Source organism: Bidens hawaiensis, unplaced genomic scaffold (assembly GCF_021521415.1).
Source record: "Bidens hawaiensis isolate Kalapana, Puna unplaced genomic scaffold, B.hawaiensis_p1.1 tig00046221_1, whole genome shotgun sequence".
NCBI classification, from domain to species: domain Eukaryota; kingdom Viridiplantae; phylum Streptophyta; class Magnoliopsida; order Asterales; family Asteraceae; genus Bidens; species Bidens hawaiensis.
Genome location: NW_027498254.1, coordinates 82,661 through 99,519, shown reverse-complemented (window position 1 = coordinate 99,519; position 16,859 = coordinate 82,661). Strand labels below are relative to the sequence as shown.

The 16,859-nt window shown below is 35.4% G+C and overlaps 2 protein-coding genes across 3 annotated transcripts; one reads left to right on the top strand and one right to left on the bottom strand.

Moving 5' to 3' along the window:
- Window positions 1-4,193: 4,193 nt before the first annotated feature.
- On the bottom strand, window positions 4,194-7,408 carry LOC143596312 (NADH dehydrogenase [ubiquinone] 1 beta subcomplex subunit 7-like). 2 transcript variants are annotated; one of them, XR_013146684.1, is made up of 2 exons: window positions 7,073-7,108; window positions 4,194-4,444 (listed from the first exon to the last, which is right to left on the bottom strand). XR_013146684.1 is itself a non-coding variant. In XM_077075116.1 (2 exons), the coding sequence occupies exon 1, from the start codon at window positions 7,406-7,408 to the stop codon at window positions 7,115-7,117; it is 294 nt and encodes a 97-aa protein (XP_076931231.1). In that variant the 3' UTR covers window positions 4,194-4,444; window positions 7,077-7,114. The 2 variants fall into 2 exon arrangements, 1 of the variants encoding a protein (XP_076931231.1); XM_077075116.1 differs by having other exon boundaries at window positions 7,077-7,408.
- Window positions 7,409-11,116: 3,708 nt separating this feature from the next.
- LOC143596311 (protein ACCUMULATION AND REPLICATION OF CHLOROPLASTS 3, chloroplastic-like) lies at window positions 11,117-16,486 on the top strand. Its single transcript, XM_077075114.1, has 16 exons — window positions 11,117-11,451; window positions 12,329-12,387; window positions 12,558-12,622; window positions 12,758-12,892; window positions 13,040-13,088; window positions 13,199-13,311; window positions 13,391-13,462; window positions 13,540-13,650; window positions 13,740-13,921; window positions 13,991-14,257; window positions 14,358-14,422; window positions 14,778-15,139; window positions 15,695-15,799; window positions 15,865-16,002; window positions 16,092-16,258; window positions 16,353-16,486. The coding sequence occupies exons 1-16, from the start codon at window positions 11,117-11,119 to the stop codon at window positions 16,408-16,410; spliced, it is 2,283 nt and encodes a 760-aa protein (XP_076931229.1). The 3' UTR covers window positions 16,411-16,486.
- Window positions 16,487-16,859: the final 373 nt, after the last annotated feature.

The window sequence follows — 16,859 nt, the reverse complement described above, 5'->3', positions numbered from 1 at the left end:
CAACCGACACTTAGCGACACCAAAGCTTATAATTGTTATCTATAATAATAAGTAAGATATGCTTCAATTTTTGTAATTAAAACGTTACTTTTTGGGAAAATGAAAACTTTTTCTAATGTTAAAGAGACCAAATAACATAGCTAATCTTATCAAGTTATAGTTAAATAATTGAGGCCAAAGCAAAGGGTCTCGTTATAAACAAAAATAGCAAAATATTGGACCTTTGGTTATTTTTCTAATTAAAGTATTTAATCATGGTTTTGGTTGAAAATAATATAAGTGTAAATTATACATGGGTTTGTAACCATATGTAAATATCAACAAGATTAGCAAAGTATTACTCTCATGTATTACTCTCATGATTTAGGTAATAACATTGCACGTAAAAAACAATTTGAAGTATATAGACCTTAATAACATCAGGGGTGCAAACAAGCTTACTTACTCTTGAGCTACTCAAACTCAAAATGAGTCGAGTTTTTTCGAGCTGAACCAAGTACGAACCTCAAATAAAGTTCGTTTAATTATCGAACATGTGGTTGAACTTTGTATGGGAAGCTCGTTTAGGCTTGTCGAGCCTTAATGAGCTTTGTGCACTTTTTAAGTTTGTCCACTTTTAGATATTTATGTATTCAGTTAACACTTTATAACCGAGCTTAGAATTGTTTAATATTTTCTCCAGAAATTTAAAAAAATGTATATAAATTAACTAATAAATAACAAACAAGTTGAGCCTGAACTTAAAAAACATCATGTAAAAGAAAATAAAAATTTGTTTTGTTTTATTTTTTAGATAGAAAAAAACATGTTAACCTTCAATTTAGTTAGTCGGGTTTTCAATTACACAACCAGATTGTTATTAGATGCACTTTCTGAAAAAAGCAACCAAACGAATTATAATGAAATGGCATGTCATATTCGAACCGAGGTATTTGAAAAACCCAATTTATTCACGTATACCTACCACACCTTCAAGTACATATATGAAAAAGTCAGTGAAACTTGTTTATTTCTTGCATGTCACTGTCATCACGTGACCATGGGAATAATGATTTTTTTTTTCAAAGTAGTAGGTTTAAAAAGAAAAAAAATGGTTTTTAAGTGTTTAATAATGTACCAAATGTATTTTAGATGTCCAGCTGGATCATGTTTATCTCTTCTAATGACGTTCCATATAAGCGATGACATGTATATTTGTTATGACTGGATTAGTCATCTGAGATAGTTGGATCCAAAATTATTCCATTGAACATAATTTTGCCACGTGGTAGCATAAGATAAAACCAGCCATCTGAAATAGTTGAAATGAACTCCGTATTTTCAATTATTGCAAACTTGCGGGTGTTAAAAGAGTTGGTAAAATAATAAATGAAGTAAGAAAAGAAAAAGAATTAATAAATAAATAGTTAAAATGAAAGAAATATTTGCACATCAATTATTACCCCTCTTGGATGTCTTCTTTTACCCACAACCTACCACACCTACACCTTCAACTGGGCCAACTCTTTTCCGACAGATAGAAAGACCACCATTATCTTTGTTTTGCTTCAAAGGAGGTACCAGGTTTTTCCTTATATTTACACAACTATATAGTTGCTTACATATATATTAACAACAATAACTACACTTTTGATACAGATCTGGTAACCTTCTTTTCCGGCTGTTGTGATCTGCAGCCGATAGGCTTTTGATTTCTTTATTTACAAAACTCATAACAATCGTTATTGACTTGTGATGTATTTTATCAGCTTCAAATGTCAATCAACCACTAGCTAGGTATGTTTTGTTGATTTGCTCATTACATGTGTTTAGTATAGTTTTGTTGTTAAAAATAGATAAAATAATAATTTTTGTTTTTGAATACGTAAAGTTATGGATCGGGTCCTTTTTAAAAATAAATTTTACTCATTATCCTTTATTTGCAAGTTTCGTTCGATTTTTATCATTTACACTAACGGCTATCCATAAACCCGATTAAGTCTTGGCATGAGCCAAACATACAATAGTAAAAATGTAATGGTATGGTTAATGAACCTAATAGGTTATACTATTCTTTACAGCTTCAAACAGAGCCGGTTGACCTAGGTTCAGATGAAACTCTACCGCAACATTTGCCTAGGGGGGTAGGCGACGAAGGGGACGAGATGGTCAAAGTAATGAAGTTGGTTCTCTACCGCCCAAAATTGCGAGGGATGGGTACCGTGGGAAAGTCGGGATCAGGAACAACCGTCAATTAGCCCACTTACACCTGCATTTCATTCGGGTGTACAAGATCATATTTAAGGATCATCAACACAACAACACGATTCTTCATTACTGTTAGGTTTGCCCCCAAATTCTCAACCGTTAGATTACCTTTTGACTCCTTAAGACGAGCAACGGCCAAACTGTTTAAACATTTGGTGCCATTGAACTTTGAATCATCTGGTTGGAGCAATTATTTGACTCGTGAATCTCAAAACCAACGGCAGGCGAAACGAGATACTTGTGTGGCCTCGTACAATGACACCGTAATGGTGTATTTTTGTTGCCGGGGTTGTGGTGCTGACGTGGCTGAAGTTGGTCATCACAAGAGAAGACGTTTTTTAGAGTGATTTACTAATGTATTTCTTTTAGCATTTAGGATGCTTGTGTGGACCCGTACAATGACACCGTAATGGTGTATTTTTGTTGCCGAGGTTATGGTGCTGGCGTGACTGAAGGTAGTTATCACAAGAGAATACGTTTTTTAGAGTGATTTACTAATGTATTTCTTTAGCATTTAGATTGGTTTATGGAGTAATGAAACTTCAAATTGTAATTGTTCTGTCTGTTTCTTTAATTGCTAAGCACCATCGTCACCAAATATTATTTATAAAACCCTAATAATGAGAAATTCATATTTATAAAACCCTAATAGGATGTGAAACATCACATCCTCACGAACTCAGATCCTTATGAAACACAATAATCAGATCCTCAATCGAGCTTTTAGAAGCTACCAACGTCCACCTCCACGATTTTGCTCCTCAAATCAGCATTAGATCTGGAGAAATCAGTGTCACCGACTGGCTCCACCACTACCTGAATGACATCTCTTGTACCTTATGGTTAATAAGCATACTAAAACCTAAATTAATAGCAGTCGCTGAACAAGATCTGAGCCATAATAGTCGTTTTCTCGACAGATTTGTGGCAATTGTCCTAGAGTTTGTATATATGTTACCAACAGCTGCGATTGGCGGCTGTTAACGTCATCTAGTAGTGGTGGTGGTGTGGTGGCGAGTTAGGGTTAAATGGTAGTCGGTGTGATGGTGGTGGATTAGGGTTGAAGATTGTTCGATGGGAGTGATGGTGGTGGTGGGTTGGTGTTGAAGATTGTTCGATGGGATCGCCCTTTCGAAGATTGCCCAGGGGTAATCATCTTGGCCTGGTGGAGGAAATGGCCAAGATGAAGATAGTTGGCAAGGGGAAATATTATATTCTACAGAGTTGACTATTGTTTTGTCCATGTGGTTCGTTGAACTCTTGCTTTTCATCAACACGCTTTCTTTCTCCAGTAGTCCTTTAAAGCGACAACTAACCATTTCTCGAATGAACTTACATGACAAGAATTAAGAACAACATAAAGCCATACGTGAAAAAAGGTTTAGGGATGAAATTCGAGATTTTCAACCAACCAAATTAACTATCTAAATGCTACTGCCGCTATGGTGCAGCGGTGGCGGTGATGGGGTGGGGGCGACGGCGGCTATGGTGCAGCGGTGATAGGTGCAGCGGTGGTAGAGGCGGCTATGGTGGTAGTGACGGTGGTGGTGATGGGGTGGGGGCGACGGCGTCGGTGATGGTGGTGGTTCAAGGTGGCGGTGGTGGTTCGGGGGTATAATTGTAAAAATATATTTTACAAGAATTTGAAAATATGAACTGGCTAGGTAGGAAACATAAAAAAACAGTCTTAGGAGACTGTTTTTTGAGAAAAAAAGTTTAGAAAGGATTTGAACTTTACCTTCAATATTTTCTCAAATTTTACCTGCTCCCTCCCTTTCTTTTAAGATTTGGCCTGCTACCCCATAATAATTTTCTTTTCCCAAAGTCTCTCTCAAGTTCAAATTCTAAATAATTCTAAGGAAAAAAGGGCTACTTTGAAGATTCTCTCTCTAAAAAGAGCTATTTTGGAAATTTTCCCTTAATTGAAATATTGCACCTGACAAAGATGGTACAAAACAGAATGATAAATATATGTGCAGAGAGGTGGATACATGGTTTAAACAGAAGCCAACCACCAAATCTCTGCACTTATTACTGTCTTCCAATTTTACCATATTACCCCTGTTGAGTAATTTCAAAACACTAAGACAGAGATAGTACCTCCTTTTTATTAACAAGGATGAAAATATTCATACAATCTGGAAACATAAAACACATCAACTGGAAGTCCAAACTCAAGTCACCAATTTAAAGCACCCTGTCAACAGTATAAATATATTTTAGTGCAAGTATTTTCAACAAAAAATCACAAGACCAAACATTTTTTAGTGCACGCACACACACTTGACTGTCGTATCAGACAAAATCTATCTCAATAGCGACGATATAAACCAACAAAATTTCATGTATCCACTTTATATTTGCGTACATAAACTGGAAGACAAACTTTATCTAATAGACAAGATAACAGACACACTTGCATACGCATATAACCACCATTATTGGGCTAACTAAACATTGTACAAAAAATTAAGATTTTTAAGTCAATCATTTGAAGTTTTAAAACAATGCAAGGAAGATGATGTTGAGCTTTAGAAACCCCACCATATGTAAAATCTAGATTGTGTATATGGCACGTTTTGACTTTCCCAATTTAAGGTCGTTGGCTACTTGACTTGTTGCAAGTTCCTATACACATACAATCATAAACCTTGTAACTTAAGTCCCAACAATTTCCACTTGTCCAGTCCTTAATACATTTTCAAACCTAGTATTTCTCAAACTCAATTAGCTTATTTCACTCACCAAATGATCTCCAAAATCGTTGTAAGTTAATGTTTCTAAGCAGATTAATGTAGACTATCTGCACAATCATACTTAGATTATTCACACAGAAAATGTACCTAATTCATTTCTTATTTATCATGAAACTCGTAGCATAAAAAATAAGAGTTCAACACTGTAGATGCTAAGCATAAGAAGTAGCAACTTGACTCCTAATAACTAATCTAGCAACATCTTAAGAAATCCAAATATTGGGAAATGGTATATACCAAACATGCTAGAAGTCAATTACTTGACAAAAAACAAAGACCAAACAAAAGATTAAAACAAGAATTAAAATAGTTGTAGTGCAAAACACATCACATGTTGTGACACTGTCTTTCTTAGTGGCTAAATTCATTCCTTCATTGATAAACCACCGTATATATAAAAATTCAAAAGAACTAGAGAGAATCCGTATAGCTGCTGCTTACTTTTATAAACAACCTAATGAACTCATTGACTGTTATATATGAATCACTAATGATTCTTTACAGACTAGCAAAACACAATCTGACCATACAATAGCATCCAATCTAAATCTATAAGTTGAATTCATTTATGTTATCTATCAGCAGAGTTCTTGTTCAGCAACACCAAATAATCAGATACTATTATTATCAATCAGTACCAAGACTGTGCTAAGGAGCCTCTAAATTACAAATTCTTCGAAGCAGGGAGTCCCACACAAATCCCACGCAAATCCCCAATTTAATCAAATAATATGAGACAGTTAATCTACATGACTACATAATCCACCAAGGTCATTAAAAAACATTAAGATTAAGCATAACCACAGATTAAAATATATTATAGCAAATAGGATTTATGAAAACTAACAAATCACAAATTCTTAGTATCAGAGAGTCTATTATCACAGTCAAATCTCACACAAATCCCCAATATAATCAAATAACACAAAACACTTAATCCACCAAATTCAGATCAAACAAAACCCTGGATCAAAAATCAAACCACAATCCAAATCCAAAAAACCTGACATTATCATCAAACAATAATAAACAACCAAATTTAAACAACAATTCCAAACTCACAAACCCACATCACCGATCCAATACATTTAGGGAAAATAAGTAACTTTGCTACTCCATCCAATATTGAAATATAATCACTCCAAAAAAAATCTCTGAAAGCCAACTCACAAATTTCTTAGTATCAGATACTGTAATATCAGTATATCACAGTCAAATCACACACCAATCCCCGAGTTCACTCAAAACATTCAGATCAAACAAAACCCTGAATCATATCATGAATCAAACTAAAATCCAAATTCACAAACAACTGGAACAGAATATCATCATCAAACAATAATAAAGAATCAAATTTAAACAGCAATTCCAATCTCTCAAACCTAAATTGCCGATCGATACAACTAGGTCAAATCAAGCGTTTGGCAGTTTTACGGAAAAAAAAAAGGAATAATGCTTCCCTGCCCCTCTCCCAGCTTGTTAGAGAGAAACCGTATAAAAGCAGCTTACTTTCATAAACTACCTAATGAACTATCTGCTATTAATTCTTTAGAGTCTATCAAAACTAGTTTTGCACTATTCGACGATACAATGACATTATTGGCACTCAATCTAAATCTACTGAAGTGGAATCCACTCGTGTTATCTATCAGCAGAATTCTTGTTCAGCGTCATAAAATAAGCAGATATTATTATCAATCAGTACCAAAGTGACTGCTAATATCTAAATTACAAATTCATTAAAACACACGCAAATCCCTAATTTAATCAAATGAAATGAGAAGGTTAATCTACATATTACCCCCAATTCATTCAAAAACACTCAGATTAAGCATAATCACAAATTAACACAAATTATACCAAATAGGATCAATAAAAAACCAACAAATCACAAATTTTTAGCATCAGATAGTCTAATTTCAATTCAAATCACACACGAACCCCCAATTTAATCTAATCTGCACAAACCCCCAAATTCAATCAAACCAAACCCTAGATCACAAATCAAACCTAACATCATCATCAAACCATAACAAACAATCAAATTGAAGCACCAATTCGAAACTCACAAACCTAAATCGCCAATCCGATCCAATTAGGGCAAAATCAAATCACGCGTTAGCAGTTTTCGGAACGAGAGGAATCGCGTTTCCTTGCGCTTGCTTATTCGCCTGCTTCAGTTTCTGCATCTGCAGCATCCGTTCCATGACGAGCTCGTACTCGCACTTCTCGTAGGTGTGACGCTCGTCTTCGCACTTCCACGGGAGGTAAAACTCCGACTGACGGCACTTGTTGAGCGGAATGAGTAAGTGTGCGCACTGGTCGCGGTACGCCAGCGGGACCTTGGCTTCCACCATTTGGCTCTGTGTGGCGATCATGGGTTTTGATGAGCCTTCAGCCTCCATTGGTTGCTTGTTTCGTTAACGACCCGCTGGATGATTTTAATTTTAGGTTATGAGTGAGTGTTGAAAGATGGTAGGAGCTCCATATATGTTGGTTTACCACATGTTTTACGACCCGACCCTAATCATTAAATGGATCAGATAACTTTTAACTTAACTTGCAAAGTTTTATGAAGTTTTCACATCTTTTTGGCGGTTTGCTATGGGCGTGGTTGGTGGACGTTCATGGGGCGGTTTTGGGTTTGAACACCGTCGAGGGGCGCTAACTTAGGGGCGTCCCCGGGGGGGGGGGGGCTCACTAAGACCGTGCGCTATATGGTGAATATGAGGGCCCTCTCTCTCCCTCTCTCACAAACACATACATATATATATATAACATGGTAAAGAGGCATTAAACCATAGAGGAGCAACAAACATACATGGCGATGACGTGGCGGTGATATGGCACTATGGAGGGGCTTTAAAGCCCTCTCCATAGTCAACGGCCTTATGTTAAACAACATTTTTAGAGATTTTTTAGCGTATGTATATGTGACGACGAAGGGTGTGCATTGTTCGGTTTGGTTTGATTTGGTTATTAGTTTAAACCGGAACCAAAGTCATTGGTTAGTTTATTTTATTAACCAATCGGTTTTCGGTTAATTGGTTTGGTTTATTCGGTTAGTTTGTTGATTTTCAGTTCAGTTAAAAAACAATACTAGACCTGGGCTAACTTATGTAGTTTTGTTGTATAAAAGTAAGTATAAATATATGAAGTGAAGGTGTAAACTACAAAGTATTAAGGTGTATAAAACTTGAAATACATGTAATTGTAATGTAAGTATAAAAGCTATAAATATGTGAAAATATATGAAATACATATAATAATTGTAATGTAAGTATAAAACTATAAATATGTGAAAATATATGAAATACATGTAATGACATCACACCGAACATGGGGTTCAAACCCCGGTATCATACACCCCAAGCTTTAAATGCATCACACCTAAACACTCCGCAAACTTGTTTCTTTGTTACATATTAGTTTTCATATGTATAAACTATTACTGGTAAATGGTAATAGCACAAACTCCTAAAGTGTAATACTACAGATAAAATTGAGTTGATTTTGGTGTTATGTTTTATTTAACACGCTAAACGACTAAAAAGCATATAAACGAGTCGATGAAAAACTTTTTTTAACCATGTTTGTCACGCCAGCTATGTTTTAATGTTTCAAGGCTTTTGATAAAATGATGCTTGGGGCAAAATACTAAACATGTAACTCATGTTTTAATTAGTTTAGAAGCATAATTCTAGTTCTAGTAATCATGTGTTCATGTTCAGGAAATTGACCAGGATATCATCTAATATCATGCGCGTTCTTAGCAATAATAAAGAAGAAAACTAATCTCATACTCGGAATTCTAGTCATTCATTCCAAATGTTTAAGGTTTTAGATTTACGGGCCAAATTCAGGTTCATTTATCATCCAAATGGATCCATGGTAATTGACATTCTCAATGTTTAACTAAAAAAAGTCAAGCTAAAAAAAATAAAAAACGGTTGTATCGGGCGATTCAATGGAGTTGACTAGTTAACTCGATAATTTCATAAATAAACAGCCTTAGCTCAAAAATAATTTAACAATACATAATTCGATGGTATAAGAAACATCGTTAGGTTGATTCAATGGTATAGGTTAAAACTTGTAGTCTCAGCTAAATACGAGCTGCTAAAAGCCTTTGTTGTAAAGTCTAAACACTAAAATTTACATCAGGCTTAAATCGGGACCGTCCGTTCAAATGACATATCGTAACTAATGGGGTGGTGGTCCATTGACAAATGCAAAGCCTTTAAAACACTTGGGTTTGAGAGGAAAAACTATTGAGTTCAAGTCTCACCACATATAATAAAAATTAAAAATGACAAATCGTTCACCCAATTTACCTGGCTAAAACGTACATGCTACTAGCAGGACTAGGGATGGCAATGGGTCGGGTTTAGGCATTCCCATACCCGATTAATAAAGCTCGTCCCAAACCTGTCAGTAGGGGTGTGCATGGGTCGGTTTGGGGCGGTTTTTGGACAAACCCGTAACCATAACCGATATAGCGGTTAATAGATAACCATATCCATAACCAATCCGTCATGGCGGTTTCGGTTAATCGGTTTTAACGGTTATAGCGAGTCGATTATGGGTCGGTTAACCGTGGTCAAAATAAACAATCATTCTGTATGATTGTAAACACTGAATAGTCGCCAATTGTATTGTGAATTCAAATATATGAACTTTTTACTTCAACTTATTGAATACACATATCTAATTGACATATTAAATAATTGAAATGACAATTTAGATAGAAATTAAGAACGACAATTATTGAATACTGGAATGAATATGATAACCAATATCACAAATATTATCGGCCTAAAGGTGTGCGAAATTGTTTTCTGTAACGACAATGAATGAAAAATATCACGTTGATGAACTAATTCTAATTTCAAAACCCTTATTTCTCGATGAATAGTTACATAAATGGGGCGGTTCGGTTATGGCGGGTTTGGAATTAACATAACCAAAACCGACCCATATTTGGCGGTTTTCAAAAATTCATTAAACCGACCCATCGGTTATATCGGTTAAAATCGGTTCGGTTATGTCGGTTATGGTTCGGTTTGCGGTTAAGACGGTTAATTTGCTCACCCCTACCTGTCGGTTTTAATCTGGTAATTACCCGTCGAGTTTCGGGGATATCCATCAGGTTTCGGGTTTCCTATCAGATTTTTTGACAATATTTCATCCCCCGACCCATAAATTTCATCCAAAGCTACAAAATTCATTTATTCTTTTATCCGTATATTATTAGAATAGTAAATAAGTGAATTAAACAATGGACAAGAATTGGTAAACCAAAAGCATTACCACTGATTAAAACATATGTGGCAAGCATTACCATTGATTAAAACATATGTGGCAGATGCTTATTGGTGAACTAAATGAAGTGGTGTTGTACTACCTAGTAAACAAGTAAAAAGATTGAACTACAACTAAATATGTGGCAGATGCTTATTGGTGAACTAAATGAAGTGGTGTTGTACTACCTAGCAAACAAGTAAAAAGATGGAACTGCAACTACTAGTTAATAACTATGGATATATATAACCATCAAAAAGCTTATATAAAAAATTAAATAAAACTGAGCTAAGCATAATTGAGTGAAATTAATTATAAATCTTTCCAAACAAACTTATTTAAAAGTTTTTGATTACATCGAAACAGAAGGTAAGCGGGCAACAAGCTGCGCCGCTTCATCTTTTTGAATTGCAAAACCCAAACTTTTAAAAACTACATTTGCTGATCTTGGAGTCATAGCATTACTATGCATGACCTGTTGAACATGGCTAAGTAACTCCACATCTTCAGACGCAAGGAAACCAAAAATGTCAAATGTTATCGTGTAAATATATATAAAATTTATATCGGGTAAAGGGGTCGAATGCTATCGGGTAAATGGCAAATCCTAAACCCGTCCCAAACCCATAAAATATTTTAAAACTAATTGCAAACCCGTTCCAAACCCAAATGAATCGGGTTTCAGAATTTAACTAGTGTGAAGAGGCCGGTTTAAACGGGTATTTGAAACAGTGGACAGCAGAGCTATCCTCAATCAACCAGTTGCTGCTGTAACACCCAAATGTGAACCCTAACTTCCTTCCTGCATCTCAATGGAGCTTCCATCAACCACCATCAACAACATCTCACGCATCACATTATATTCAACTTCATATTATTCACTCTGCCCTAACTGTTCATTAAACGCCAATTACAACTTCATCCGTCAGCTTCATTCGAGACGAGTAACACTTCGCGCCAACTCAAAACGACTGCGTCTAATCGAATCCAGTTTCGGTAACCGTTACTCTTCGCCGATATTGAACCGAGAGAGGGATGCATTGGAAGAAACTGGAGTTGTGGAGGTTATCGGCACTGGAAGCCGGAAGGACGCGGTTCTCGAGTTCTGTTTGCTTTCGCAGTCGCTCTCTCCTCGGTTTCGGTTCTGGTATGCGCTGTTGATCTGTTTATACTACTAGTTTTTATGTGCATTGGCTAAATTATGAGATACAAATGTATGCTAGATACGGACCTGTTAACACGACACCACACGTAGTTAAAACAAGTTATTTTCATTTCTTAAACAAGCTGACATGTTTAAGAGATGGTGATTAAATTCGTGTTCGAACAGTGGCCTGTTTATGTTTTTTATTCAATAAAAAATGAAATAAAATATATGGCATAATTGCCTTGGTTATCTTACGCTCTGTACTTGGAAATTTGATTAAAATACGTTAAGGAGTATGTATCAGTTAAGATTTTTATAAACTTTTGGCAACTTTTGTTTCACTACATATGTGATATATATCGTGTCCCTAAACAGGTCGTGTCTTGTAGTGTGTTTCTAAACAGGTTCATGTTCGCATTCAGGAAAAAATGACACGATTAGTTGTCATGTCGTGTCTTACCTATTATGCCAGCCCTAGATTTTAGGATCGTATGCTTAGTTAGTCGTGATTGTAAATCGTGAATTGCCATTCAAAGCCTAACATATTTGAAGTTGGTTCTGTAAAGTTACCTGTAAAGAAGGATATACAAAATTACAAATATTATTAATAAAATTTACAGAAATTGAAGTTCTTGGTGACATCAGTGTAGCTGTCTTCATCTGTAATAGTTTGTTTTGTTGCTTGATGCTAGCTAATTTCTATCATAGTTAATCACTCGATCTTGCTTTCTTTTCAATGATAGTAACATGCCTATTGTATTTGAGGATGATATTGGACATCTCTATAAGAAAGAGGGAAAGTGAAAACCAAGATAAAGTTGAACTTCAAGGTCACGTAAATGCTTATAATGTTTTATGTATTCCTTTCTTTTGGCAGGAATATTATGGTGGATGAAACATCTAAGGTGAAATTACAACAACGGTTACTTGGGGAAGGTGAGCTCTTGTCTATTTACCAACTAGCATACCTTATATTGTCTGATACTTTGATCATTGACGGATTCTATTTTTTATTTGGAAATTCTACTCTTTTTGTTCTATAGTAAAACTAATACCTATGTGGATTAGTGGATGTTATTACTTATGTTTGATGTTTTGTTTCTCAGATACGAGCAACACAGTTGTGGAAAAGCGGATGTTCATTGAGTCATGTTCAAAAGCGCTTATACTTGTTTGTACATTCCTTGACTCTTACCTATATGAATCTTTTTTCAAATAGATAAAAGTTTGCCACATTTTTTATAAAGAATATTCTTTGTTTCTCATGTTTTTGTATCTATGTATGTCATTTCTTTCTTTCCTCTAGGTGGCTGGGGCATCTTATGGATCAGATCTTACCACGGTGCATGATATATTTGAATCAATAAAGCTTGCAAATGGCTTTACTGTAACCATCATTCTGAAGCCTTTCAGATTTGAAGGACAAAGGCGCCAAAATGAGGTTTTAATCTTCTTGTTTACTTAGTGAAATGTTTAGGAACACACAAAAGAATAATTCCATGAAATGTTTAGAAGTGCCTGTATTGCCATCTACATTGTCATCATGTTACAGCTTTACCTAATGCATGCTTTATGCCTTTATTTACAGGTCAAAGATTTACTCAGTAAACTTGAAGGGCTTACAGATTTCTGTATAAGTGAGTATTTTGTATTAGATGTCAAACTTAATTGTTGCTTATTGGATATCAAACTTGTAATTTCCTCTATAGTCAATGAAATATGTGCTAACTTTTTTTCTGCATCGCAGTGGTTGACGCGGATGTACTTTTAGAAAAAGACCTGGTAACTTTAGATGAGGCATTGCAGATTGCAAATAGAGCTGTGTTGATGTCATTAAATGCAGTCTCCATTTTGACCTCTGTAAGTGGTCAACATACTTCATATTTCAGATGCATCATGCCCTTTTAATTTGTTAAATCTTTGGTTCTATAACTGCCAGGGGTCCAGCAGAAAATTTCTGGATAGTCCACATGGGAGTATGAAAGAACTTGGAGTCAAAGGCCTCAAAAAGGTATCATTCTTTACTGATTTGACAAGAACTTGTAGAATTTACACCATTCTGAACACAAAAGAATTTATTATTTTCAGATTTTAGGAAGCTATAAGGAGGCAAAAATTGGATATGGGGTTGGTCGCGACATTGAAACATCGATTGCTCAAGCCATATATGATTGCCCTTTTCTTGGCTCAAGTGTTAAGGTCAGTTAGCTATAAATACATTATTTTTCCATTATTATATGATATTTTTATGTTCATGAATTCCTTAGTTCTACTTTATGAAATTTCAGGACTTAAATGGAACTGTTGTATTCATCTTCACAAGTCCAGCTGTCATTGACAGTAAGGATTTGCAGGGCATTTTGAGTACATTTCGCCAAGTTGCAGAATGGGAGGGGGAAATTGTAACTTCAGTAGTTCATGAACCAGATATGACTCCTGGCTCAATTTCAACAACCATATTTACTATCGGGTAACTATTATTTGTCTTATTCATGTTTTTTTCAATATTTGTTTGACGCATGCCTAATTTTCTTCTCAGTTGTATAAGGCTAGAACCTTCTAAAAAAGATGGCATATTTTCTAGACTGGCCCAACGTTTTCCTTTCATTTTCAACATTTTAAAGCCACACCCACAACTAGAGACTACTCAAGAAAATAGTACATTTTCTTCCCGGGAACAAAATCTGGAAAAATATGAAAACCCTAATGTAAGTTCTGTGAATGGTTCAGTTGATGGTTTTCAAAATTGGTCTTCAGAACTGCAGTCAATATTCAACAATGCTACTGATGCAAAAACTTTATCAAGGTTGGTCATAATGTCATCGTTTTATGTTATCTAAATTTTAAAAAACTTGCATTTTGATATCCAATGATTGTAAACTTAACTTTCTTTTTTCCACTTTTAGGGACAATGATGTTACTGAACAAAGTGATACTGCCCAAGCCACCTTCTACAATGAATCAGCTGAAGGTAGAATTTCATTATTTAACTATGGTTGGATAGCTGGTCATGTTTTAGTATGAGCCGATCGAGTCGGGTTGGGTCAAACCGCTAACATTTTTAGTTCTTTAAAGATATAAATACTTTATTCGCTGATATGATACGATCACTAATCTGATTTAGGGTGCTGATTAATCCGTTTGACCAGTTCTTGTTTTTAGATAAGTTTTAATTTGGCCTGTTTGCCTAAATAAATAAAACACAACCCAATCAACTTTTTTGTATCGGTTTGAATCGATACCTCTAGTTTTCGGCATGTGTTTCACCAGTCATCAAAGTCAAAGGTACTTGTAGGTCAAACTTATAACAAACTTACATTTTCTAGGATCACAAACTCTTCAGAGAGAGCATCTGATTAACAGAAGACCAGGGTATCTTACTACTGAGGAAGCAGCCAATGAGATGAATGATAGTCTAATGATTAACCTTAACACCTATAAACTTCCGGTTGGTGTAAAACCATCTGGAGACCCGAAAGATGTGTTTAATGGCCCACGGGTTATTAACCCAGAGGGAAATAGTGAACTTCAAATGAATGATAATAATCAGTATTCTGTCAATTTGACATTGGATGAATCAACTGATGCCAACTTGCAAGCACCGGCGGATTTTAGCACCAAAAATGGAGTGTACCCAGATGTTTCTAGAAAGAATGGTTCACTTTCTGCCCGTGCAGCTTCTATGCTGGTGAGTAAATGAACATGACATGTTCATGTCCTTTCGTTCAACTTTAAATGAACGAACTGTTCATGAATGTAAATGAACATAAACGAACGACGCATAACTGAGCATAGCCAGTTAAAAGTAAAAGCGAAGAACAATTTGTTGTGCTTCAAAAATTAACAAAAACTAAACTAAATTGCAACAGGTGGTTTTCTTTATTTTCATAAAATTAAACTAAATGTTAATGGATCTAAAAGATTGAACTGAATATATACACGAACGAACTTGAACAAACGTCAACTAACGGACATAAATGAACGTTCACGAGCATATGTTCGCTTGTTTAAATAAATGAACAAAAATAGGTTTTCAGTGTTTGTTCGTTTATTATATAAATGGACATAAACAAACGGTTCACTGAGCGTTTGGTTCGTTTACAGACCTATTTACCAACGTGGCTTCTGAAAACAGTTATCTCAAAAAGATTTAAACTTTGATGTTCTTTTCTGGTCTGAACAGTATTTGATATCTTGGAAATCTTTTGACACTATGAAACTTTTATTGTTTATTCTAATATAGGAATCTGAACGTGAGTCACAGAAAAAATGGAATCCCGTGGTGGAAATAAACTACCGCGGAGGAATATACGTAGGGCGGTGTCAGGGTGGCCTTCCGGAAGGAAAGGTATTAATTATCTTGTCTTCATATTAACATTTTGTATAAAGATGTTTAATAAATATGTTTCACAGGGTCGTTTGACACTAAATGACGGAAGCATGTATGATGGTTTATGGCGTTATGGTAAAAGATCAGGATTGGGTACTTTTTGCTTCAGTAACGGGGATGTTTTTCGCGGGTCATGGAGAGATGATGTCATGCACGGGAAGGTAAGAATGTTACTATACAGTTTAAGATTTTGTTTGTTTTTTTTTTGAATATTCGAGTGGTTAATGCTTTATATTTTGTTATTGTGTAGGGATGGTTTTACTTTCGCACGGGAGATAGGTGGTTTGTGAACTTTTGGAAGGGGAAGGCGAACGGAGAAGGGCGGTTTTATTCAACAAATGGTGATATCTTTTTTGGTCATTTTAAAAATGGATGGCGAGACGGGCAATTTTTATGTATTGATGTCAGCGGATCAAGGTTTGATTTTGTTTATTTACACCGTGCATTCTTACTTTTAACTGAGAATCACATTAAATTTTATATTCTCGTATGTTATCTTATTGATTTCTAGGTATGTTGAGATCTGGGACGAAGGTGTCCTAGTTAGCCGTAAGCCCGGAATCTACTGATGGTGATTCTTAAACGTATTTATTTTGGCTTCATTATTTCAGTTGTATATTACATTGGAATTTTGACTTTTGTGTGTGTATATATATAACAGTTCTGTTGTTCCAAATTATTCTTTTGAATTTTGAATCTATCTTATGCTCAACCGACCACTACTCATGACGAACTCGTTAGCTACCATATCTGATACCCTATATTGCGTGGAACTAGAAAATCACATCGGAGTAAAAATTAAAAGAGAGCGCTTCTCGTTGATGGCTTGATGCCTCTCTCACTGCTGCCTGCCGGTGCTAGTTCTTACCTTAAAACGTTATAATAAATGAAGTCACAAATTTGAAGATTTGTTGCATGTATAGCTTGACGCATTGACTTTACAAGAATCAAAGGAGACGTTTACGTAAAGATTTCGCAACCAGGAGATGACCGGTAGCAGTCTTGGAAGACTGGTTGG